General features: G+C 39.0%; 2 protein-coding genes and 1 pseudogene across 2 annotated transcripts; 2 read left to right on the top strand and 1 right to left on the bottom strand.

Annotated features, from left to right (window-relative positions):
- The first annotated feature begins 1,558 nt into the window (after nucleotides 1-1,558).
- NAT12 (nucleobase-ascorbate transporter 12) lies at nucleotides 1,559-18,142 on the top strand. The gene is made up of 10 exons (XM_086570285.1): nucleotides 1,559-2,602; nucleotides 2,698-2,795; nucleotides 2,879-3,049; nucleotides 6,436-6,536; nucleotides 7,305-7,440; nucleotides 7,636-7,686; nucleotides 7,784-8,071; nucleotides 8,301-8,535; nucleotides 16,591-16,877; nucleotides 17,209-18,142. The coding sequence occupies exons 2-10, from the start codon at nucleotides 2,781-2,783 to the stop codon at nucleotides 17,428-17,430; spliced, it is 1,506 nt and encodes a 501-aa protein (XP_086426411.1). The 5' UTR covers nucleotides 1,559-2,602; nucleotides 2,698-2,780; the 3' UTR covers nucleotides 17,431-18,142.
- LOC147486935 (uncharacterized) lies at nucleotides 14,669-15,808 on the bottom strand (annotated as a pseudogene).
- A 4,257-nt stretch (nucleotides 18,143-22,399) lies between the features above and the next one.
- LOC147486936 (uncharacterized) lies at nucleotides 22,400-24,268 on the top strand. The gene is made up of 2 exons (XM_086573891.1): nucleotides 22,400-23,022; nucleotides 23,167-24,268. The coding sequence occupies exons 1-2, from the start codon at nucleotides 22,400-22,402 to the stop codon at nucleotides 24,266-24,268; spliced, it is 1,725 nt and encodes a 574-aa protein (XP_086430017.1).
- Nucleotides 24,269-24,594: the final 326 nt, after the last annotated feature.

Below are 24,594 nucleotides of genomic sequence, written 5' to 3' on the forward strand. Positions count from 1 at the left end.
TAAACATTTTATTCCTTGATATTTTTACATATTTATATTGGTTGTAATGAATTATATCGGTTAATCGAATCCATGATAATTTATTGTGTTGAATGTGTTTCTACAGTAATTTTGATTGTTTATTGTAATGAAATTAGTTTTGAATCCACTTTAAGACATTGATTGAAATTTTGGAATAGAACGAAAACAATTAAAGCAAACGCGTAAGTGAAGACAAAAAGAAATATACTAAATTCTACCATTTTACAATATTTTTGCCGTATTGAGTGGTGACAATTTCTTTTTTTCCATTGCCTCCGCTATTTTTCTTATGACAAACCTAAAAATTATTTGCTTTTGTAAATTGTACAGTTTTGAAGTGGTTTCCTAGCTAAAGCATATATACGGAATATTTTCTATTTTTAAAATTTTAATTTTCTAAAGCTAAATGAGATGTTAATTGTAATTTCGAAGATTTAAAAAGAAGGACAAATTGAGTGTGTTAGTGTGTATTTTTTGTTAGTTGTGTTGAAGTGGCTAACCCTTACCAATAATCCTAGCTCCGCCACTGCCCTCGGTTGACATGCTAAAATCATCATACATAAAGCATAAAGCATACCACCTCTGAAATGTGAGAGATAGAATCTCACATAATTGCATGTGGATATACTCTGTAGAATCTTAACTGGTTTTGGATATAGATGAGTTTGGAGCGTGTGGGACTGTGGGCAGCAGGGCCTTCTTTAATTAGAAAATTGTTTTGTTATGTTTGGACTTTATCGATCTAAGTCATCATGAAACATGCAATATTATTACGGCCAAAATCCATTGCTTTCTACAATGGTGTCATGACTCAATCTACACTCATATCCGGCTGGCAACCTCTTTCAGATTCAGATAATTGAATTGTGTTAGATTTACACATAAATTCAATTAGCATGTCCCATTCCGTGGGCTTAAATGAACTAGCCGATCGATGATAGCTCCCATTACAGCATTATTATTACAGATGGATGTAGTTTGATTAAACAATAAACTGTTTTCTCAATAATGCTGATTCGACGCTTTTTATTTTGAAAACAAAAGATGGGTCAAGAGCAGTGGATAAGATGGCTAGCAACCGCTTGTGCCTGCAAACAGTCTAAAACGTAGCTTTTGCCAAGTACAAGACGCCAGCAGCCACAAATCCCACATTGCATTTGTCTTAACTCTTAATTAGACCTTAATTAGACCAAGTTTACAGTTGGGGACTTGGGATGGTGGGATTGGCTGTCCAAAATACACAACTCGCAATGAGAGGTCCCCGATTAAATTAAGACAAAGGATCTACCCTCTTTTGAAGACGTATCCATGATGTATAATAATGTATTATGCTATATCGGACATTTCGGTTCCCTAAAATATCTGTATCGGAAAAGTAGTTAAGGATTTCGGAATTGCCGGGAGTCCCAACAACTGGTATTCTGATAAATTCCAACCAAATTTTGAAATTTACACTTTTTCAACCCTATACTGTTATTTCAATTTCGTTTCGATTTTATAAAAAAACGAAATTCCTAGACTCCGTTTGAATGATGATGAATCCTTTCTGACATTGGAATATTGGAATGTTTCCAGCCCTATTCACCAATCTCGTACAATGACACTTGATGATTTACACTAACTAAGCTGGCATCTTGAATGAAAACACCAATTCAATCATCAACACCAAATCTTCAAAAAAAAAAAAATTGTTGAAATCGTGTCCTTGACCAATCATCCACCAATCTTTAAAATTTCAGCAAATTGGGTTGTGTTTTACTGTTAAGTTTAAGATGTAGCAGGCGATTAGCAGTTTGGCGCGCAGGATTTTGTTTCACAACTAAGCTGAACTTCCCATCATATGTTTCGGGAGACATGACAACATACATACATATCGTGGCATTCTATAAGAAAGATAAAAACAGAAAAAAAAAAAAAAAAACGGTGCAGTTCATTAATTGTGACTAAACAGTTAACAGTAGTCCAAAGTCCACAGTTGAGTAGTTGACACTCCAGCAGGCGAAGTGAAGTGGTCTAGTTTAGTACTTTTGTGACAGTGAGAATAGTTTAGCTCTACTTGTTGGTACTCGTTCTTGTTTAATTACTTTGTCTTCCCAAACACTACTACTACTACTACTACTTTAAAACAGATCTACACACATTTCACCAATGCACTTCTAAAAACAATGTCAAATATCGAACCAACTAAACGTCCTCGACCTGGTCCATGGCCACCTGCACCACCTGAATCAACCCAACCTTCTTCATCATGGGCTAAAAGAAGTGGTTTCAAACCTAAGTTTTCAGGTGAAGCCAATGTTACTAACTCTGGTCAGATCTTACCTCCTAAACCTACTCCACTAGATCTTGAATCTGGTCGACCCACACAACGACACGACAGCGACAGCGAATGGTGTAGTCAGTAAGAAAAAAGAAACGGATCCTGTACCTAATGGACAACTTAGAACTGATCCGGTTCCGGTTGTGGTGAAAGCAAGTAGGGATGAGGATGGTGGGGAGGGACTACCGGTTAATGATGATGATGGGTTTGTTTCTCGTCATTCTCATTTGAAGTATGAGCTTAGAGATACTCCTGGACTAGGTATAATTTCACGAGTTTTTAGCTTATATTGTTCATTTTTTTTTTTGAGATATTGGTTTTGATGGGTTTTTGTTTTTGTGTGTGCATTGTTACAGTGCCAATCGGGTTTTATGGCATTCAGCATTATTTATCTATATTGGGTTCGTTGATTTTAATTCCGTTGGTTATTGTTCCGGCAATGGGTGGTAGTCATGTGAGTATTATTGATTTTTTTATTTATTTATTTATTTATTTTTTTGAATTTTGAGGTGATGATAGTTGGGATTTATGTTTCAGGAAGATACTTCTATGGTGGTGTCTACTGTGCTTTTTGTATCGGGAGTGACTACATTGTTGAACTCATATTTTGGATCGAGATTGCCGTTGGTACAGGGTCCGTCATTTGTTTTTTTGGCTCCAGTTTTAGCAATAATTAACTCCCCTGAGTTTCAGGGACAGAAAGGACATGTAAGATTATTGCTCTCTATCTGATTGTTTTTAATTATACTAAGCATACTTAGTGCAACAACTCAGAAATGTATAACCCACAGAAACTACAGTTTTACTGTTTCAATTTGAGATTTCCTAGGATTTTTCATATCTGACATTCTTTTGGACTCTCGATTGAGATGGGCTGGTGAATTGTTATCCCTCCATAGTACAGTAATTATAGTTGGGACAGCTAGACACGACGGTGTTCCAATTTATCGACAGTCTGTTAAATTGCTATATGGAAATGTGCTTGGAGTTTAAAGGAAGTAAGATTTACCTCTATTTTAGTGTTGTGTATTGTGTCAAGCAGTCATTTGTATGAATACATTGTTTGATAGATGCACATACTTCTGTTTAGTGTTGGGATAGGTCTGAAGTCTGAACGGAAAATGGAAACGAAGCATGCTAGTATATTAGTATATATTAATGGACATGTTAGCTTTACTATAAAGTTGCTGAATAGAGAGCAAAAATAAATTGTCATGCTTTTGGTCATCACTTGATGAGTGTTGCTATTTGTGTTTCCTTTAATTATCCCTCAGCCATTTTCTTCTTTCTTTGTGGGTTTGGAGTACCTTTATGTTCTTATTGGTGGTCTTTGAGGTTTGTCCAGGTCCAGTAAAGAATTTCTTAGTTTCATTGTGCTTGTCAACGGATAGACAGGTAATTGGATAGCATTATAACATCTGGTTGGAGTCAAACAAGAGGGTTTTGAACGTTCATAGAGTCATAGACAGTGCAGGACAAGGCCGGATCCAGAAATATGAGTTTGGGGAGGCGACCCTTGTAGGGGCGGCAGTTGTTTAACTTTTGAAAAATATTTGATGGGCAGATCCTTATAGATTCAAACATTTCTTACAACAATTTAACTGATTCTAATGTATAATTGCACTTTTTTTTTTATTACTGGTGGAGGATCCAGGTGGATTGGTTGGGGGTTATCCCGTGCCAACTGTGGGATTTGGTGAAGGGAGAAAAACTGTATAATTGCACTTTTTTTTTACTGGTGGAGGACATGGGATTATTGGGGATTCTTGCCAAGACACTGTCCCTGTTTAGGGACATGGGCTATTGATTCTTAAGACACTGTCCCGCCAATAGTGTACCTTCTTAACCATCTCCCTAAATCCCTAATAGAGGTGCGGGGTTATCTCGAAAGGAACTTGTGGTTAGCAGAGTGCAATCAATCTTTTGTGTACTAACGTCTTGGGCTGTTCCTAGCAAATGTGGGATTTAATTCCTGGTGCATCCTTTTCATTATTTGGGTTAGGGGCCATTCCAGCACATCGTGTTAGTGTGCTAGTTCCTTTAAGACGAGTTGTCCGCGACTCCGATACACCTCTATGAAGTGGGACCCACTTAACTATCAATGACGTTCCCACTTAACCACTTTCGTGCAGATAATTGTGCATTTTGTTTTTGAAAAAGGCCTTGATAAGTAGTGTCTGCTCAATCACTTTGGAACCCAGGTCCTGGAAGGTTTCTAACTAATGTGGCAGTGTGGCTTTAAACTCTTGGTGCAGCATTCAGTCTTTACGGATTTGGGACCTTTCAGAATAACTCCTTGAGGTATCACATTTATCATCCTAGATATGAGGAGCTTTATGAAGCATCTTTATGGAGAAGACTGTGTTGCAAGATGCGATTGATTATGGTGCAGCTTTACATGGAGTTTTGAAAGCTAGTTCTGGTTTCATGACTAATCGATATAATTTTTTGGGGTCATGTTAGTGGAGATGAGAAGTTTGCATGATAGAAACAATACATTTATCAAGGACGCTGTGGGGAATCGACACAAAACTTATTTAAGAAGTGAGACACACTACACAAGTTTTAGGAGTTTGGGGATTTTAGTTATGGACTAATTGAATCTTTATCTAAAATAGAAAGCTTATGTTATTCTTCTGACGGTTGTGATATGGAACATCATTCCTTTTGCGATCTTGTGGGGTCTCTAGTGGGAGAGGAACATTAGACATTTTGACTATTGGTGAATGCAATCAAAGAGGTCTAGCAAATGAGTTAGAGATTCTTGAAATCTATTGTTTCTCAACAGTGCCATTATGGTAGTAGATGTAATGTGAAAGTTGCTGAGGTAGCTGCATCATTGAGGATTGTATTAGATTGAATGGGGTCATTGGATGATTATATTTTGGAAACACTTTTTCACTTTAAAAAGCCTTGTAAGTAAATTAACAGCTTTCAGATAGGAGTAAGGTACCTTAAGTTATTGAAAGTTCCTGATTAGTTACAGTTGCAGAGATGTCTTAGGTTGCAGTTTTTAGGAAATACCTAGCAGTGTTGAGACTAGGAAGAAATAACAATCTCTCTTGTATTTGTTTGTGTCCAACATGGGTGAAGTGTCAGAACACTGCTCAATTTCACATAAATGATAAATCTGTTAGAAGTGCATTGAAATATGGAAACAGATTGTTGACGCCTGAACTCTACAAATGCTGTCTTTTAATATTGAGAACATTTAGTCTGCATTTAAAAGAAAGCCCTTCATCGATATAAAAGAGAACCTCTTCAAGAATGTCTAGAAAAGAGCCCTATGTTGGTCTCCATATTCATAATTCACAAATAGGAAGCCTTCAACAGAGAAATGTCATTACTCAATACTGCCACAGAGTGAGCAGAATGATATGTATCAGGGAAGGGTTCGTTTTAGATAAAGGCAGCCTTTGTTCTTGTTTTAACAGTTAAAATTCTCCAGCTCCTAGGAAAAAAACCTTGCAGATTACTGTAGATCCCTTCTCATCAACAATGAACAAAACTGAGGAGCTAAAAGTGACAAGGAAACATGTATATTGGAAACCGGGTGGATCGTTTAGTCTGGTATATAAATATTTGTTATATCCTAGTAACGTGAAGAGAACTCTGATTATTAGTTGGTAGATATATAGAATGGAGATAAATAAGCTGCTGTCTGTTTGATGTAGAACAATAAGGGTGCCATTAGAGTTATTTTGTTTAGGATCTATATTAATAGAATTAGGAACTTGATTTATTAGTAGTTTCCTTTACTTCTGTTTCTTGTTCATCAAGTTGGGGTTATTTTTATTAGGAGCCCATTGTAGTTTGTTTACAATCATCCAATTATTAATCAATCGAAATATCAAATCTCCCGAAAACCTATTCTTCTCTAAACTCTACAGTTCTTGTTATTTAATCTCATCTCCCTTTTGAGAATCTCCGAATCCTTTTATCTCTTTCCACACCCTTGTTCCCCATTACTGTTGGGATTGCTTCTTATGTATTATTGTTTATGTTTCTATAGTGATATACTTGGTATTATCTATCAAGTTCTCTCTTTGTAGAAGTTTTAACTATACTCATCCTCAGTTATCTAATTCATGCAGAATTTTAAGCACATCATGAAGGAGCTACAGGGGGCAATAATTTTATCTTCTGCATTTCAAGCTATACTGGGGTATAGTGGATTGATGTCTCTCGTTTTGAGGTTTGCTTCTCATCATCTTCACTTCTTTCTTTGAGAGTTGTTGGTTATACTTGGTTGGTTTATATGTTCCATCACCTGCATGATAGTTATATTCTTATATAGTATTAGATTGAGTATGTTATGAAGCATCGTTGCACAGTAGTATTATACATATTTATCTGCAAAGAAGGTCATGAATAACAATTTGGGGTAACTGTTGGCTGGGAAAGTTGGTTGTATTCTTCGTTTTACTATTAATGGGACTTACACGAAGTAAATTTGTGTGATTCATGGCCATGGAGATTCCCTTTGTTACTGTATTGTGTACTTTGGTTTGGTGTACACAATATAGCAAGTGCTTCTATGCAATAAAAATATTCTGAGTACACAATAGAGCAAGTGCTTCTATGCAATAAAAATAATGCAACGCCTGAACTGAATACTCAACTTGTGCATGGATGCTTGTGAGGAACAAAGGATTTGGTGAGTTCTTGGTAGCATTAGGATAGTCTCATCAGTGAAAAGAACTTGGATGGCAATAGTGGATGGACCATAGTGTAGTCATGTAAATAAAATGTCTATTTGGAGAAAGTATTCTGTGGTTGTTTTGCTTCTCTATGCTTTACATGTTGAGGTATCTTGGTCCTTCAGGCAGAGGTCAATATTAACTGAAGAGCCAAAAGGAAAGACAATGAAAGAAAATTAACGAAAATCAATCATGATAGAGGTTCCTTAGTTTTGTACTATTGAAGTACGCACTAACAATTTCTTTTTCCTTTTCCCTGTCAGATTAATAAATCCAGTGGTTGTAGCCCCAACAGTCGCTGCTGTTGGACTTTCCTTCTATAGTTACGGCTTCCCACAAGTTGGGACATGCCTTGAGATCGGAGTAATACAGATATTGCTGGTGATTATGTTTTCACTTGTAAGTGTAAATGGCCCTGAACCTTTTACAATAATGCTTTGGCCTAAAGTTTGCGCTTTTGTTATGACATCATCATATGACTAACCTGTTATTGGTGCTGACAAAACTTGTTTCCAGTGGTTATGATTTCCTTTACTTCGGAACTTGGGGTGTGAACCAAATATCTAACAGATCTGCTTTCACATTCTTTTGCAGTATCTTCGTAAAGTTTCTGTCTTTGGTAATCGTATATTTCTAATTTATGCGGTAAGCTATTGCAATGGACCAATTTTGTGTTTACTAAGTTCTGTGATTTAGATGGTAAGATATATGGCTTGATAACAAAAGTTTGGTATAATTTCAGGTACCATTAGGTCTGGCAATCACATGGGCTGTTGCTTTCCTTCTTACGGAGGCTGGAGCTTATACCTACAAAGGTTGCGACATTAATGTACCTGCTTCAAATATTATATCTGAAGCCTGCCGAAAACACGTCTCCAGGATGAAACACTGTCGCGTTGACACTTCTCATGCATTAAAATCTTCCCCTTGGTTTAGATTTCCTTATCCACTACAGTGGGGTACACCTGTCTTCCGCGGTAAACTGGCTCTTGTTATGTGTGTGGTGTCTATAATTGCTTCAGTCGATTCGGTGAGTTTGTTTTAAACTCCATCTCTCCATCATATTGAAGTTTTCTTTTGCTAATTATTTTTGTGTTACATACAAGTTTTGTGAATCGACACCCTGCTGTCATTGGGACACATCAAGTACACTTTGTTTTAGGCTTTAGCTGTTATACATTGGTATATTGGACTCTGGACTTATGTAATATTGTGGATTCCAATCCTTGATACCTATTCTGACAATTTCTGTTGGTCAGGTTGGTTCATATCATGCATCATCGTTATTGGTGGCGTCCAGACCTCCAACTCCAGGTGTTCTCAGCCGAGGTATTGGTCTTGAAGGCCTCTCTGGTATTATTGCTGGTTTATGGGGTACAGGTACTGGGTCTACAACCCTTACTGAAAATGTGCACACTATAGCTGTGACCAAAATGGGGAGCAGAAGATCAGTTGAGTTAGGCGCTTGCATTTTGATACTTCTATCACTTATTGGTAAGTGGTCCGGTTTCCTGTTTCTCATTTCAAAATAGAATGTTATCTGGAAGTTTCTTGTTAGTTGTCACCCTGTTTGTACATTTTGCTGAATTTCTGTAAAGTTGACTGAGATCAAATGGATCATTGCTAAAGCGTTTTTTGCTGTGGCAATCCTTCCATCTGGTGTTCAACTGCCACTGAACATTCTATTCAGCTGAGTGTCGATTATCAAAGCATTGCAGGAATAGGAATGCCAAATGACAGAGTGCAAAGACTTGGATTAAGTAATTAGAATTTGGGGTGAATATGCTTCTGAAATAATATAACTCAAGTACTTAACTGAAGGTTTTTTTTTTGCTCGGTAAAGTGAAATATCATTAATAAAGGAGAAGTAGGTTGAGAAGGCCTACATTACAAGAAAGAAACAAAGAACTAAAACATTTACAATAAAAGAAAGTAAGAAACTACATAAGAAAAAATCAATAACTCCACCATCACCCCATGTCTAAGAACATAAGACGATCCCACCTAGCTACAAAAGGCTCAAAGAAACATCTTCTAAACTCTTTGAAGACTTTAGACCACTGATATAATAAATTTTTTATCGATAGAATCGTCTTCTTAAATGAAACTGAGATGTCGTCAAAGTGATGACGGTTTCGCTCCAACCAAATGCTCCACATGATCGCAAAAGGTAATAAGCTCTAGATGCGATTTCTTGAAGAAGAGAATGGACTATGACCCCAACCCTTAAACAAATCCAATCCCGGCCCGAGCATACCCAATCACTCCAGACTCTAGAAGAAAAACAGACCATATTTTCCAAGTAAAAGGGCACCAAAGAAGGACATGATTTACAGACTCACCATCCTTTCCACACAACTGACAATAATTGACCAAACACATTTTATGTTTACGCCGCCTGAGAATGTCTATGGTGAAGATGCATTCCAAGGATGCACACCATGCAAAGAAAGCAATCTTGGAAAGAAGTTTGGATTTTCAAATAATAGGGCCAGGAAAATCATGGATGGGAACAGGACTATTAGAATTAAACAACCAAGAAAGGATAGAAAAATAAAGACTTGACCGAAAAGGTACTTTTATTGCTAGGGCACCACGCTAACTTATCACCAATGTGTGCATTCGGGGTAGCCGCATCAAGCCTTATCATTAGTGAAGCTAAATCTCTGATCTCCCAATCATTTAATGCCTTGCACAGTCCAAGATTCCAAGATAAGCCTCCTTTGGATCTAACCATACATTCAAAATTGATGTTCCTTAATGACTAGATAGATCAAACAACACAAGAAAAGCAATGGCTAAATCCCCACCACTTGTCCAATGATCCTCCCAAAACAAAATCTTATTTCCGGTTGCAAAATGGTATCTAATACCTCTTATGAACAAATGGAACACATTAAAATTGCCCTCCACACTCCACAACTATAAGGTATAGAAACCGGACCACTCTCCTATCCAAAATGCTTCTCTCCAAAACGAGAGACAATCAGCTTCCTCGACAGACTCCGTCTCTCTTCCCCAAAACACCATAATCACTTACCTAAAAGAGTTTGGTTGAATGCGACCATACTGCGTAAACCCAAACCACCAACATTTTTAGTGAATCAAAGAGTCTCCCACCTCACAAGCTGATACCTATATTGCTCCTCATAATCATCCCATAAATTTTTTCTAATAATGCCCTCGATCCTATTAGCAACACTCTTGGGAGTGACAAACAAAGACATAAAATTTATCGGTAGAGAGGATAAAATACTCTTAATCAATACCAAATGACTCCCTTTCGAGAGATACCTCCACCCTGCTAGTTTATGCTGAAATCTCTCAATAACAGGATCCCAAATGTATTTAGATCGGACATCAGCCCCAAGAGGAAGACCTAAGTAAGTACAAGGAAATGAATCAACTTGACAATCTAAAACCGACGCAAGACTGCTCAGAAAAGGAACACTCCCCACACCATACATGTTACTCTTAGCAAGATTCACTATGAGTCTAGAAACTGCCTCAAAACAACAAAGAATACCCCTCAACCATCTAACCTGACCCACCTCTGCTCCAAGAAAAATTAAAAGTATCATCAACAAACTAGAGGTGAGAAATCTGGACCATGTCACTACCAACTCTAAAACCTTGTAACACACCCCTCGAGTTAGCTCTAGAAATCATTCTTCCCTAAACTTCCACCACCAAGGTAAAAAAGAGCGAGGAAAGCGGATCACCTTGTCTAATACCTCTCGAATTCTTAAAAAAACCTGCTGGAGACCCGTTAACTAGAACTGAAAAGGAGACCGATGATATACACTTCCACATCCATCTTCTCCATTTTGCTCTAAAACCCATCCTCCCTAAAACATAGTCTAGGAACTTCCAACTAACATGGTCATAGGCCTTCGTTAGATCAAGTTTGCAAACGATACCCGCATCATCACTCCTCTTATCATCAATAGTTTCATTAGCAATAAGAATTCCATCGAGAATTTATCTATCACTAATGAAAGCTCCTTGCTATTGTGATATAATTTTAAGCAAAACTTTTCTCATCCTCAAAGATAGAACCTTAGATAAGATTTTGTAAGCACTCCTTATCAAACTAATCGGCCTCAAATCACTAATGTTTCTACGTCTACAACCTTAGGAATTAACGCAATGAAAGTGTTGTTCAAATGATGTGCAAGGAAACCTGTATAAAAAAAAATCCTTCACCATACTCATAAAATCCACACGAATTGTCTCCCAACACCTTTTGTAAAACTCAATCGGAAACTAACTGAAGTTATGACTTGAATTTTTTTTAATAACAAGCAGATGTGAAGAAAAACTAAAAGATTGCTGAACAGAGTTTTATTAACTTCCACTACCTTTAAATAAACTTAACTATGTCAACTATATAGACATCAGATACTAACGACTTCACTACAAAATAGGGCAACTAACCCATTTTATTGACCACTAACCTAGGCAACTAAGCCAACTAACTTAGACTTATTCTTTTGAAGACATGTTCAACATTGTGCAACAAACTTTAACACTCTCCCTTGAGCTGAAAGATGTTAACTTCAGTTTACGAAGTCCCTGCACTGTTGTTGGAGCACGCAACTCTTTCCCTCAAACGAACAAACACAAGGTAGTGCAGGAAGTTTCTCAAATGCTTCAAACTTGAGAGGTTTCGTAAAGATGTCAGCCACTTGATCTTCGCTTTTGCAGTGTAGAAGATCAATTATACCGTCCTTGACAAGGTCTCTTAAGAAATGATATCGCACATCAATGTGTTTGCTTTGCCCATGATAAACTGGATTTTTGGATAGCTTGATTGTTGAACTGTTGTCACAAAATATACGAGTACTTGTTACTTGATAAAAAACCACTTCACCAAGCAAATTTCGTAACCAAATCGCTTGACAGGTGCAAGCTGCTGCAGCAATATATTCTGCCTCCGTGGTTGACAGGGTGACAATCGGTTGCTTTTTTGATGACCAAGAGATGGCAGCCTATCCAAACATAAATGCATAACCCGAAGTACTCTTCCTATCATCTGAGTCTTCTGCATAATCGCTGTCCGTGAAACCAACTAAATCTGAATGCTCCCCTTTCCTGTATAAAATTCCAAGCTCAAGTGTACCTTTTAAGCATCGCAATATCCTTTTTGCAGCATTAAGATGTATCGCCTTCGGGTGCTCCATGTAACGACTAATGAAACTAACACCATGCACAATATCTGGCCTTGTAGCAGTCAAGTACATGAGATTTCCGACAATTTGCTTGTATATGAAACCATCAACTTTCTCCCCTTTAGGTTCTTTGGTGAGCTTTAACCCGACTTCAATTGGCGTCTGTACTGGATTACAGTCCTTCATCTTGAATCTCCAAGATTTCTTTGACATATTTCTTTTGGGATATGAAGATACCCGCTTCGGATTGTACCACTTCAATGCAGAGGAAGTAGTGCATTTTTCCTAGATCGGACATCTCAAATTCTGCCATCATTGATCATCATCTTGTCATTTCCTGTGTAAAGAAGATCATCCACATATAAACACACGATAAGTATCTTATCGCCAGGCCCATATTTCAGAAAGAGTGTCGCTTCATATGGACACTTTGCAAACCCTTCCTTCAAGAAGTACGCCTCAATACGACTGTACCAGGCTCTTGGAGCCTGTTTTAATCCGTATAGAGCTTTTCTCAGCCGATACACCTTGTTCTCATTACCCTCTTTCATATAGCCAGGTGGCTGAGCAATGTACACCGTCTCTTGCAGATCACCATCTAGAAACGCTGATTTTACGTCGAGCTGAAAAACATGCCATGGGTTTTGTGCGGACAGTGCTAGTATCATTCTGATGGTATTATGATGAGCAACAGGAGCAAATTCTTCTTCATAGTCGACGCATTGTCTTTGACTATAACCCTTTGCCACTAGTCTAGCCTTATATTTCTCAACTTTCCCTTCTGAATTCAGCTTCGTTTTGTAGACCCATTTAACACCAATTTGTGTTTGCATGCTTGGAAGATCTGTTAGCTCCCATGTATTATTCTTTTCAATAGCTTTCATCTCCTCGTTCATGGCCTCCTTCCATTTTGGTTCTTGTGAAGCATTTTCAAAAATAACTAGATCACAATCAGCATACAAAGCAAAATATATCACTGGATCATCTGATCGAACAACTCCCCTGACCTCATAATCTTCAAGATACATTGGTTGTTTAGTATTTTTTCGAGGTCTTGCAATGGATGGGTCGGACCTTGATCGTACCAAGACAGAAGGATTGTTTGAGGACATGAGTTGTGGACTGGACATTCTTTGTGGAAGGCTGTTTTGAGGGTTGATTTGTGGACTGTTTTAAGAGCTAGATGTACTTGATGGAAGGCTGCTTTGAGGACTGATTTGAGGGTATAGTGGTGGCACCTCACTTACTGAACTTGAATCAATATTGTCTAACATCATTGGAATAGATGGTCCACGATCATTGTCATTCCAAACCCATGCATTTGTTTCATCAAAGTGTACATCACGACTAATAAGGATCTTCTTAGTTATAGGATTATATAATTTGTAAGCTTTTGAATAATCACTATAACCAAGAAAAATACACTTCTCACCTTTGTCGTCAAGTTTTTTCCTTCTTTCATCAGGAATGTGAGAATATGCGATGCATTCATAAATTCTCAAGTGCTCGACATTGGGTTTCTTGCCGCTCCAAGCCTCCTCCGGTGTCATATTCATGACAGCCTGTGTAGGGCACTGATTAAGGATATAGATGCTCCACAAAACTGTTTCAGGCCAAAAACTTCTGGGAATATTCTTTATTTTCAGCATGCTACGTACCATATCCATGATTGTGCGATTCTTCCTCTCCGCTACACTGTTTTGCTGGGGGGTGTAGGATGTTGTCAATTGCTTCTTGATTCCATAATCCTCACAAAACAAGGTGAATTCCTTGGAGTTGTATTCTCCACCTCGATTTGATTGGATAACCCTTATAGGATTTCCTACTTCTTTTTCAACGAGAGTCTTGAAACTTTTGAACACCGAAAAAACTTGAGATTTCTCTTGCAAAAAATACACCCATGTTTTGCGGCTGTAATCATCTATAAATGTTACAAAGTACCTTTTATTCCCATTAGATTTCGGATCGATTAGGCACATAAATCGATATGAATCAGCTGTAGTGACTGCTTAGCTCTCCATGCGACTCCTTTTGGAAATGGAACACGGTGTTACTTACTTACAACACAATCTTCACACACATGAGGATGGTGATTTATTTCTGGAAGTCCTGAGACCATACCCTTTGTTCGAAGAAGCTTCAAACCTTTGAAGTTGAGGTGTCCGTAGCGGAGATGCCAGATCCAAGATGCGTCATTTACTATACTTGAGAAGCAGGGAAGAACTTCCGATTTGATTCCAAGATGCGTCATGTTTACCTGGACAAGCAAACCTTTTGTCGGATCTTTGATTCGACATACGCCATTTTTGATGATGATCTCATAACCTTTCTCCTGAAGTTGACCCACACTAAGCAAGTTACTCTTCAAGCCAGGAACATAAAAGACATTGGAAATAACCTGCTGAGAATCATCTTGTGTTTCGAGCTTGATATCACCCTTCCCCATTACAGAAATTTTAGAATCATCTCCGAATTTAACTGATTTTCGGAAAGAATCATCTAACTGCGAAAAAACAGACTTGTCTCCACACATGATTACTGGCACCCGTGTCCAAGTACCACATATTTTGCTGTGTTTTTTCGTTGGTATTACAAATCTTCATTTTCTGCAAAATTCAACTCTTCATTTACTTCTGGATAAGGATTTGTTCGGTAGTCCGAACGGTAATGCCCAAACTTGTGACATCCAAAGCATTGGATGTTGGATTTATCCCGTGGCCTTGGATCTTGATTACCTCTTTGGTTGTTAACACGTCCTCTACCTCTTCCCCGAAAGTTACCTCGTCCCCGTCTTCGACCAGCTTCTCTTGGTTGATCGTTGGTTGAGACTTGCAATGCTTGATCCATTGCAACATGTTGTTGGATTCTTTGTTCGTGAACCAACAACGAACTCATCAATTCGTCGATTGAGAGTGCATCAAGGTCTTTCGATTCTTCAATCGAACAAACCACATAATCGAACTTCGATATCATTGATTGAAGAACCTTCTCAATAATGGTAATATCATTCATTTTCTCACCGTGGATTCGTATCTTGTTTGCAATCGTCATAGTTCTCGAAAAATAATCAGAGACAGACTCTACTTCTTCCATTCTTAGAGTTTCGAATTCTCCGCGAAGTGCTTGAAGTTGTGCACACTTCACCTTTGCGGTTCCATGGTACTTTCTTTTCATTGCATCCCAAATGTCTTTGGATGTATCCTTGCATAGGATCGTTTCCAAAATTGCTCGATCAATCGCCTGGAAAAAATAGTTCTTTGTCTTCAAGTCCTTCAACCTCCTTTCCTCTAGCTTAGTTTTCTGAGCGTTCGTTAGTGTTGTTTCAGTCGCTGGTTCTTCAATCCCTGTTTCAATAAGACTCCAAAACTCTCCTTGGATCTTAGGAAATTTTCCATGAGCATACTCCAATGGTCGTAGTGACCATCGAAACGAGGAATTGATGGTTGCATAAATTTTGACTCTGCCATTGAAAGGAATAACCTCGCTCCGATACCTAATGTGAAGAAAAACTAAAAGATTGCTGAACACTTAGAGTTTTATTAACTTCCACTACCTTTAAATAAACTTAACTATGCCAACTATATAGGCATCAGATACTAACGACTTCACTACAAACTAGGGCAACTAACCCATTTTATTGACCATTAGCCTAGGCAACTAAGCCAACTAACTTAGACGTATTCTTCTGAAGACATGTTCAACATTGTGCAGCAAACTTTAATAGCAGAATCTCTCTTAACCATCCATCAACACATGGTACCTTGGTAAGAATCGATGCAACTCTGAAGGATCTTTTACAGTTTCACTCCTAGAAATTCCCTAGATTGTTTCATGTTTGATGAGTTGGTAAATATTGAACACATAGCTCTCAAGCGCTAAGGGGCATATAGATATTCTCTTACCTAGGGGCGTCAGATAGAGTGTTGGACTTTGCATTTGCTAACTTTTCTAAAGGCCAGGGTGGATAGCCCAACCCAAAGTAGTGAAATATTCTTGGGTTAACTAAAAAATAATCAAATTGGGTTGACCGTGTGTATTGGGGGGGGACCCTAATTTCCCATCTAGTGGGGGTGGTGTGAATCCTAATTGGCTCATCTAGTTGGGGTGGTAATACTCGTTAACCCAATATTCTTTGTATGGTCTGTCCACTATATTGCCACCAGCCCCCACCGTCTTGTTTTTCTGGATGTGTTAAACACAAATGAACCTTGAATTACTATATACACTAAAGCAGAGGGTGACTAGCTGTACGAGCTATTATAGTTCACATCACTATACCATGATGGTTATCTTTCGAACTTGCTTTGCTGCTGCTTTATTTTCTGCTCTTCTGTAATTTCTTTTGACGATTCTGCTCATGGCAATCTCTTGCTTACAGGTAAAGTAGGTGGTTTTATTGCTTCGATCCCAGATGTTATTGTTGCTGCTCTCCTTTGCTTCATGTGGGCAATGCTTGCAGCTTTGGGATTGTCAAACTTACGTTACAGTGAGGCTGGAAGCTCAAGAAACATTATCATAGTTGGGCTTTCTTTATTCTTCTCCCTGTCAATACCTGCTTACTTCCAGCAATATGGTGTCACCCCCAATGCCAACTCGTCTGTCCCAAACTATTTCCAGCCATACACTGTAGCATCTCATGGGCCTTTCCGCAGCAAATATGGCGGGGTATGCATCTCTTTGAGTAGCTTGAGCTAGTTTATTACATGCTTAATCTGTTGGTGATTGAATTCCCGTTTGGCCTAACTGAATGTTTCTCTGAATACAAAGAGTATTCTAGGTCAACTCCCGGAGTTGTCTTCAGTAGACCTCAGGTTCTTATCGGAGTCATAGTTCTTTCAGCCAAGTCGACCAGACTGGTTGCTGTTCATAATAATGATTTGATGCGGACTGATATAATGCTGAAATATTCGACAGCTTAAAAGTTACTGTTTGTTTATCGTTTTTGGGAAAGTGTTTGTCTAGAAGCATAGCTGACTTTTGGGCCCATATTTTGTAGGTGAATTATGTTCTGAACACCATATTCTCCTTTCACATGGTGATTGCGTTTCTCATAGCCCTGATCCTTGACAATACCGTACCTGGTAGCCGGCAAGAGCGTGGAGTCTATGTGTGGTCTGAACCTGAGACTGCCAGGAGGGAAGCTGCAGTTGCCAAAGACTATGAGTTACCTTTCAGAGTTGGGCGAGTTTTCAGATGGGTGAAATGGGTTGGAGTGTAGGATTGAGATTATGCTTGCCCTCAGCAATTTCTTACATTAAGAACTGCCGACGTCCAAAAGGAAGATCATCGACGTCCTGTGCTTTCAGCTGTTGTAGAAATGGGTTTAAGAACAATGTATGTTGTGGAGTTTAGGCTCCTGAAAATGAATTTTCTCCGCACGATAGGGCCTTCTCACTCCTCAGACCACAGGTAACTTATGTAGAAGTCATTGTTTTCAACGGGGGACCTGGGAAGATCTTCATGTTGTAATTTAAATTATACCTTGTTATGTAGTCTAAGCTGTTAGTAATGCCTTGCTATATGAATTTTCTCTTGCATTTGTGTGAGTTTTGTAATGTATTTCTTACGTCCATGAATGGGGAAGTCCTGGGAACATACAGAACTTGTGTACAATAATCGGAAGAGGCTCCTCAAGAATTATGAGATGTATACTGCCCAGGTGACACTACAATGTGGCAGATTATCTGGAGGAAGGTTTATCTGCAGAGAGAAGAAATCGCACTTTAAATTTTAGATAGTCATAACTATGCAGCTGCAGAGTTTGCATGTGCTAATATGGAAATGTATCACCTGGACGCGATCCATGAGTGTCACATTTTGAAATTCAAGCATTTAGTTTTGATATTTTAGTTTCACGTGTAGTATTGATTGAGTTTAAATTAAGGATCATTTAGAATTGAATGACTTATAGAAAAGGGGTGTTTATTTCAGACTTGGTTCTGGTCTCTGAGTTGTTATGTTCATTTAGTTTTCAAGGCCATTAACTTGATTTACATATTATGTCTTGATTGTATTTTCTGAGCAGTGTCTTTGTTTGATTTCTGTCCTTGAAACTGTTTATACTTGTAGACTGTTGTTCTTTCCTAAATACCAGCAAATTCAGCAAAAGGTGCTGCTTGAACTAAATAAATGTAAAAGTAAGGGTTGTGCCATTGTGGTTACGAAATTTCAATAAAGGATGGCGTACTATATTCTGAACTTTGTTCGGAACTTCATTTTAAGTGTAATGTTTTGATTGAATTTGCTACATTGGAATGATTTTGGAGTTTAGACATATTATCAGTTAACAACATTCTGAACTCTTTGTAGAGCAATTATTTGCTCTATGCCAGGCAGGTTGATTGTTCAACTCTTCAACTAAACTATGGTAGCGTGGTGCATTTTATTTGAACTATATCTACTAATTCATTTGCTTGCTTTTGGGAGCTCTCTCTTGCTTCTTGGATTCGTGAATTGGTCTCAACGGTAGTGTTATATTTTAAACCCAATTGAATCACAGGCATGGGAGCCAATTCTACGCTTAATTAGCCTCTCTAGTTTTACAAAACCACTCGGCCGGCCTCCTTTGAACAAACAAAAACTTTGACAACATAGACGGTTTTATTATGTTTTAATTGACAATTACAGACTAGTGTGATTTTTTTAAGAACACGTTAGAGAACACTACTCCCAATATTTGGACATTTCTTTAACCTGTTCTTGAAATTTAACTTTGAATGTAACTTTGTGCAGTATATACGGGCTAAACTGTTAAGGTACGCTGGCTATAACAGGCAAATGCATAGCAATTGGTAACTGGAAATAGCATGGGCGGTACAGATAAGTGCAAGAAAGGGTGGGAAACAAGATGCTATCAAACTATTGCAGAATGGGTTTGTATATTGGGTGTGGTTGGAGAGAAATGCAAAATTTTTTAAGAACAAACACAACAGCGCAGACTATATCATTCAACGAGTACAACAAGATGTAAAGACAAAGCTTCACTCTTTGAGCCTGAAGATGGAACAAGGAGCAGAACTACAAGACTTTGTGTCAAGATGGAATATAAATGTTAAGGTGATAACAAGAGAAACTAAGATATGCAAGTTGAAAAGAGTTGTTCATTCTAAACATTGATGGAATACTTCAAGGGGAGGAAGGAGGATGGGTTGCTGCTATAAGAGATGACAATGGGGAAGTAATAGCAGCGGCACATGGAAAGTCTCACTATCACAGTATTGCTATGATCGAACTGTAGGCATGAAACTGGCACATTAATATAATGTAACACGGCTAGTAGCACAAACAGACTCCAGCAATGTAGTATCCTTCATGCTGAGGGGAGGAAAACACCCATGGGTAGCAAACAAGACTATGAGAAGTATTGAAGGAATGAAGGGACAAATGGAGTATTTTACTATATGCCATATTTTTAGAGAAGCTAATAGGTTAGCGGATTTGTTAGCTTTATATATTCCAAATGTAAATTGGTTGGAAGTAGAGCCTAGTTCTTTTTCTGAGGAACTCAGGAGGATTGTAACTGATGATGCATTAGGAAAAGAATATGTGAGAGTGTAACAAGTTTAGTTCATTTCAAATTCAATAAAAAGGGATAGGGGATTTCTGTAAAAACCTCGCTTACCCAAAAAAAAAAAAAACACAAACACACACACACACACACACACACACACACACACAGGGAGGGATCGTTTATTTACAAAATGAGTTAAAATTTAATATTTTGTGGATATGATCTCCTAACTATGGATAAATTTTATATAAAAATTCAGCTATTTTGAAAATCTCTAACCTATTTAAAAATTGTTGACAACTTAAAATTTTTTTTAACGGGTCAAATTTTTCGATTTTGCAATCTTCTTTTGACATTGTTAAACATCATCAAATGAGCTGAAATTTTGTAGAGGTGATCTTAATGGTTTGTTGGACATATCCACAAAAAATTAGGTTCTAGTTCGTCTTGTGGGTGAAGTTGTGAGCCATGGTATTAAAACCATGGTATATGGATCCCTCCCCATATATATATAGAGAGAGAGTTAGGCTCGAGTGCCACTCTTATCTCACACCCTTCCTAGTCGGTCAGATCTCATCCTGAGATCATCAGATCTAACACTCCAAATTTCAAACAACAAACTGGGCGGTAAAAACGTCATTTTCTAGATCAAATTAGAAATCCGGATCTCTCTCCCCCATCTCGACAGCAAGAGAAACCATGATTTCTATGTGTTTTATGTATTAGTAGGCAAGATGATCCATATCCTTATAGAACCTAGAAAGACTAAGAGAAGCAGGAGCTTTATTATTGCAAGAAAATTCTTCTTCGTTAGATTTTTTTTATTGGATAAACTCTTCATCAGAATTGGTTCCACGACTTTCTCCTCTCTGTACGGTATGTTTTTTGCTAAGTTCTCCTCACTTTAGTCGGCCCTTTGTTCAATCTCAATTCTCAAGTGCACTATATATGTAACGAAATTACTGAAACTTGATTGAAGATTCACTTGAAGTCTATGAGTGTCACGTGCGAGGAAATATTCTTCTTGTACTACCTTTTTCTTGCTCACATTACTACTTCAGACTTTCAGAGTGAATCTATTCCAAAACTGCGAGAAAAATTTTCAAGCATAGGATTGCAAACTGACCTGCGATGGAGGATGGCGAACAAAATAGTAAGTGTAAAGAAAGTAAAACATGTCGCACGTCCATCTGTTTACACAAGTTTGCCTCTTGATAATTCCATAACAAAGTCGTGTGTGGAGAATCCAATAACATTCTCATTATAGTATTTAGAAGATCACAATTGTTTATTCATTCAACAACCATTACATTCAGCTCCACAAATTACAAGCTTTATTAAAACCTTCAACCACTATGCACTATTTTTACACGTCTTGTGGAAATGGAATGAAAATTAATTTGCTTCGTGTGCGTCTGTCCATGGAAATCGTGAAAACAATAACAATCCATCTTACCAATATTATTCCCCACAAACCCCAAAATAGATGACTAGCAAGCATATACTTCTCTACATCTTCGACCATCTGATGCACCTCAACATTGCTAGGCTCATTGCTATATTATATGCACTATCAAGAGTTGTAAATTGTAGATCTAGTTAAGGAAAAGATTTATATTTGTAGATCTGTTTTTTTTTTTGAGAAGATGAGCATAAAAGACTTTTTTATCCCCACTTTTGGTTTCTGAAATTTCAAAATTTTGCGATTTTTAAATGAATTAGATATGATGATCTCAGGATGAGATCTGACAGACTAGGAAAGATATGAGATAAGAGTGGCACAATAAAAATGGCACTCTAGCCTAACCGTATATATATATTTTAATAAATTTTGAGGTTAAGGCCGACTTCTGCCTGTAATAGTATCTTAAATAAAACTCTCCCTTTTTCTCCAATTCTACAATAGCTCAATGGAGGGACAAAATTACATTTTCTCTAGCCAAAGATACTAGGTAATTTGCTGCCAAATTGGCTTCCCTAATTACATGAGAGTGCACGGATGATCTGCTATTGATGGCGGGTTTTTGTCTGAAGTGTCCATATCTACATCTATAGCAAATTAATAACCAATAAGACCCAGAAGATTTTATAAGTCCAAGTTATTTGCAGAAGGCATAGTTACGTGACATACATCTAATGAATCATAAAAACACTTTATCCAAAGCACAATGCTACTTACAAAACATATTCTTTCTTTGGCGGCCTAATTTATGACTACTAAGGCGGCAGGTGTTATGGACCGAGGCAACATAATAGAAGAAGAACAAGCACAGGAGATAATCCGCGAAACATATAACGATCGCGGAATCCTAAAAGGCATGAGGGTCAGCAGAAGGTCTAAGCACTAAGAGAGCTACTGGATAGGGAAAGAAAGAGTTGGAGCACCATAGTCAAGACCTGATGACTTGGGAGACAGGTGGATGATTTGTGAACGTGGGACACGAAAGGAGATCATGGTGATAGGAGAGCGGTTAGAAGAGATGGGAGTGGTTAGAGAAGTAGAGGCAGTTATGAGGTATATAAAGAAGAGGAGAGAGAGGGGAGAAAAGAGAGGAAAAGAAAAAAGAGAGATACGAGCTTAGAGGTTGTAATTCTAGACAACACATTTGGCGCCGTCTATGGGGATAACGAACGAGTAAGGTTTACGTTCAAGCGATTGTTAAGAAAAGGGAATAGGATGGCAACCGTAGCGAAGAAAACAAGAGGGAGACCCAAAAAAGTGAGGACTGAGGGAGTGGGAGACGAGACTATGAGCGTGGAGATGGAAGAAACGGAAGAGGTGGAAGAGGAAGTTCAAGGGGTAGTAGGGGAAGCCACCAGGCTGTTGCAGGAGGAGATAGGGAGGTTGAGAAACGAGAATGATAGTCTAAGAAAAGAAAGAGGATCCACACAGGGAGAGGAAGATATAAGAGAGCCAGAGAATAGCGAAGTGGAAGGCAGGCATGAGGAAGCGCGTCATCGGTCAAGAGGTGATCCGGGGGAAGGCATTACGCTGGAGATGGTCCAAGCGATGATTAAAAAGGACCGAGAAAGGAATCGAGTGGCAGAAAGGGAGAGTCAAGGGGTGGTGAAGAAGGTGGTGGCTGGGCTCAATCAGAATCCATTGGCTGATGTAGTCTGGAATGCCGAGGTGCCCAAGAGGTTCACGCAACCAAGATTCAAGAGGTACGACGGGAAGGGCGATCCGGCAGACCACCTGCACCATTTTAGGCAGCAGATGCTGCTGTGGCAAGAGAGCAGATATGATGGACTCCGATGCATGATGTTTCCCGCCAGCTTGAAGGGTGGAGCGTCGGACTGGTACTATTGGTTGGCGTCGTAGAGTGTGACTAAGTTCGAGGAATTGGAACAGGCATTCGTAGACCATTTCATTCACCAGAAAAAGAGGGTAGTGGATATTGCGGATCTGTTTAATGTCAAACAGAAGTCTAGTGAGACACTCAGGGAATTCCTGTGCAGATTCAAGGAGAAGACTCTGAGAGTGGAAAGTCTGGACGAGCACACTGCAGTCATTGCTTTCCAACATGGATTGAAGCCGGGAACTAGAGTCCACGAATCTGTATCCAAAATCGAGGTCACCACTCTGCACGCATTGTATCAGAAGGTTGAAAAGTACATCCGTTATGAAGATATGTTACAGAGGAATGCCAAGGAGCCGAGGAAGGCAGATAAGTCAATACAAAATGTAGAACAGGAAGACCGGAAAGACAAAGGTAAAGCTGCGACAAGAGAGGGGGGATCTTATAAGGAGGAGTCACGCAAATCAGAGAGAGGCAGAGACCAAGTTAGGAGGGAGGTCCACGAAAGAAAACCATATCGCGACGTAGAATCAACACCGCTGAATAAACCACTGGATGAAATCCTGCCATTGATTAAAGGGGTGCAGTATTATGAAGGTCCGCGAAACATACTTAGGGAATTAGAAGATAAGTCGTTCTGCGCTTATCACCAGATCAGAAATCACACTACCAATGAGTGTTTCGCGTTGCGATGGTTGATCGAGAGAATGATAGAGAAAGGGTTGTTAAGGGAGTTTATTAAGGAGAGGCGTCCAGTTGAAAAAAGAGCACCGCCGCGGGGCGGGATATTAGGTACAATCAATGTCATATTCAGTGGGGAGACGATGGGAAGGAATGCTCACCGGGATAAAGTAAGAAGGACTGCCAATTTACAGCAGATAAATGAGGTTTCATGCATTCCGCGACCGGTACCCGAGTCCGCTGTGGGGGACGGAAGGATAGAGTTCACCCCGAAGGATCTGGAAGTAGTAACCGCGCCTCATGAAGATGCTTTGGTAATTACAGTAGCGGTGGGTAATTATATGGTGAAGAGGGTTTTGATAGACTGCGGGAGTTCGGTGGACTTGTTGTTTAGGGGCGCGATGGAGGAAATGTGCATTGAACAAAGGCAGATGCAGCCCCCAAAGACTAATTTGTTTGGGTTCAATGGCAGCATGACAGAACCCATTGGGGAGTTACAGTTACCCGTAACTGCGGGATCGGTGACGGTGTTCACTCGTTTCATGGTAGTGGACGCCGCCTCATAGTACAATGCGATCTTGGGAAGAAGATGGATCCACGAAATAAAAGCAGTTCCATCCACATACTATCAAGTGGTTAGCTTTCCGACCAATGGCAGAACCTATGAGATAAGAGGGGACCAAGTCGCCGCCCAAAACATTCACCAGGTGGTGGTTAAAGATTTGGTCCGCACACCAGAGGAGGGAGTGCAAGGGGAGGGCAAGTCCCCTAACGTAGCAACTACAGTCCGCGGCTTCTAAAGAAGACGGGTCGGAGGGGGGAAAGATGCTAGATGAGACTGAGACCGTGAATCTGGGGGAGGGGGAAGAAGAGAAACTGGTGTCTGTTGGGA

The sequence above is a fragment of the Coptis chinensis genome, chromosome 7 (genome assembly GCF_015680905.1).
Source record: "Coptis chinensis isolate HL-2020 chromosome 7, ASM1568090v1, whole genome shotgun sequence".
NCBI lineage: Eukaryota > Viridiplantae > Streptophyta > Magnoliopsida > Ranunculales > Ranunculaceae > Coptis > Coptis chinensis.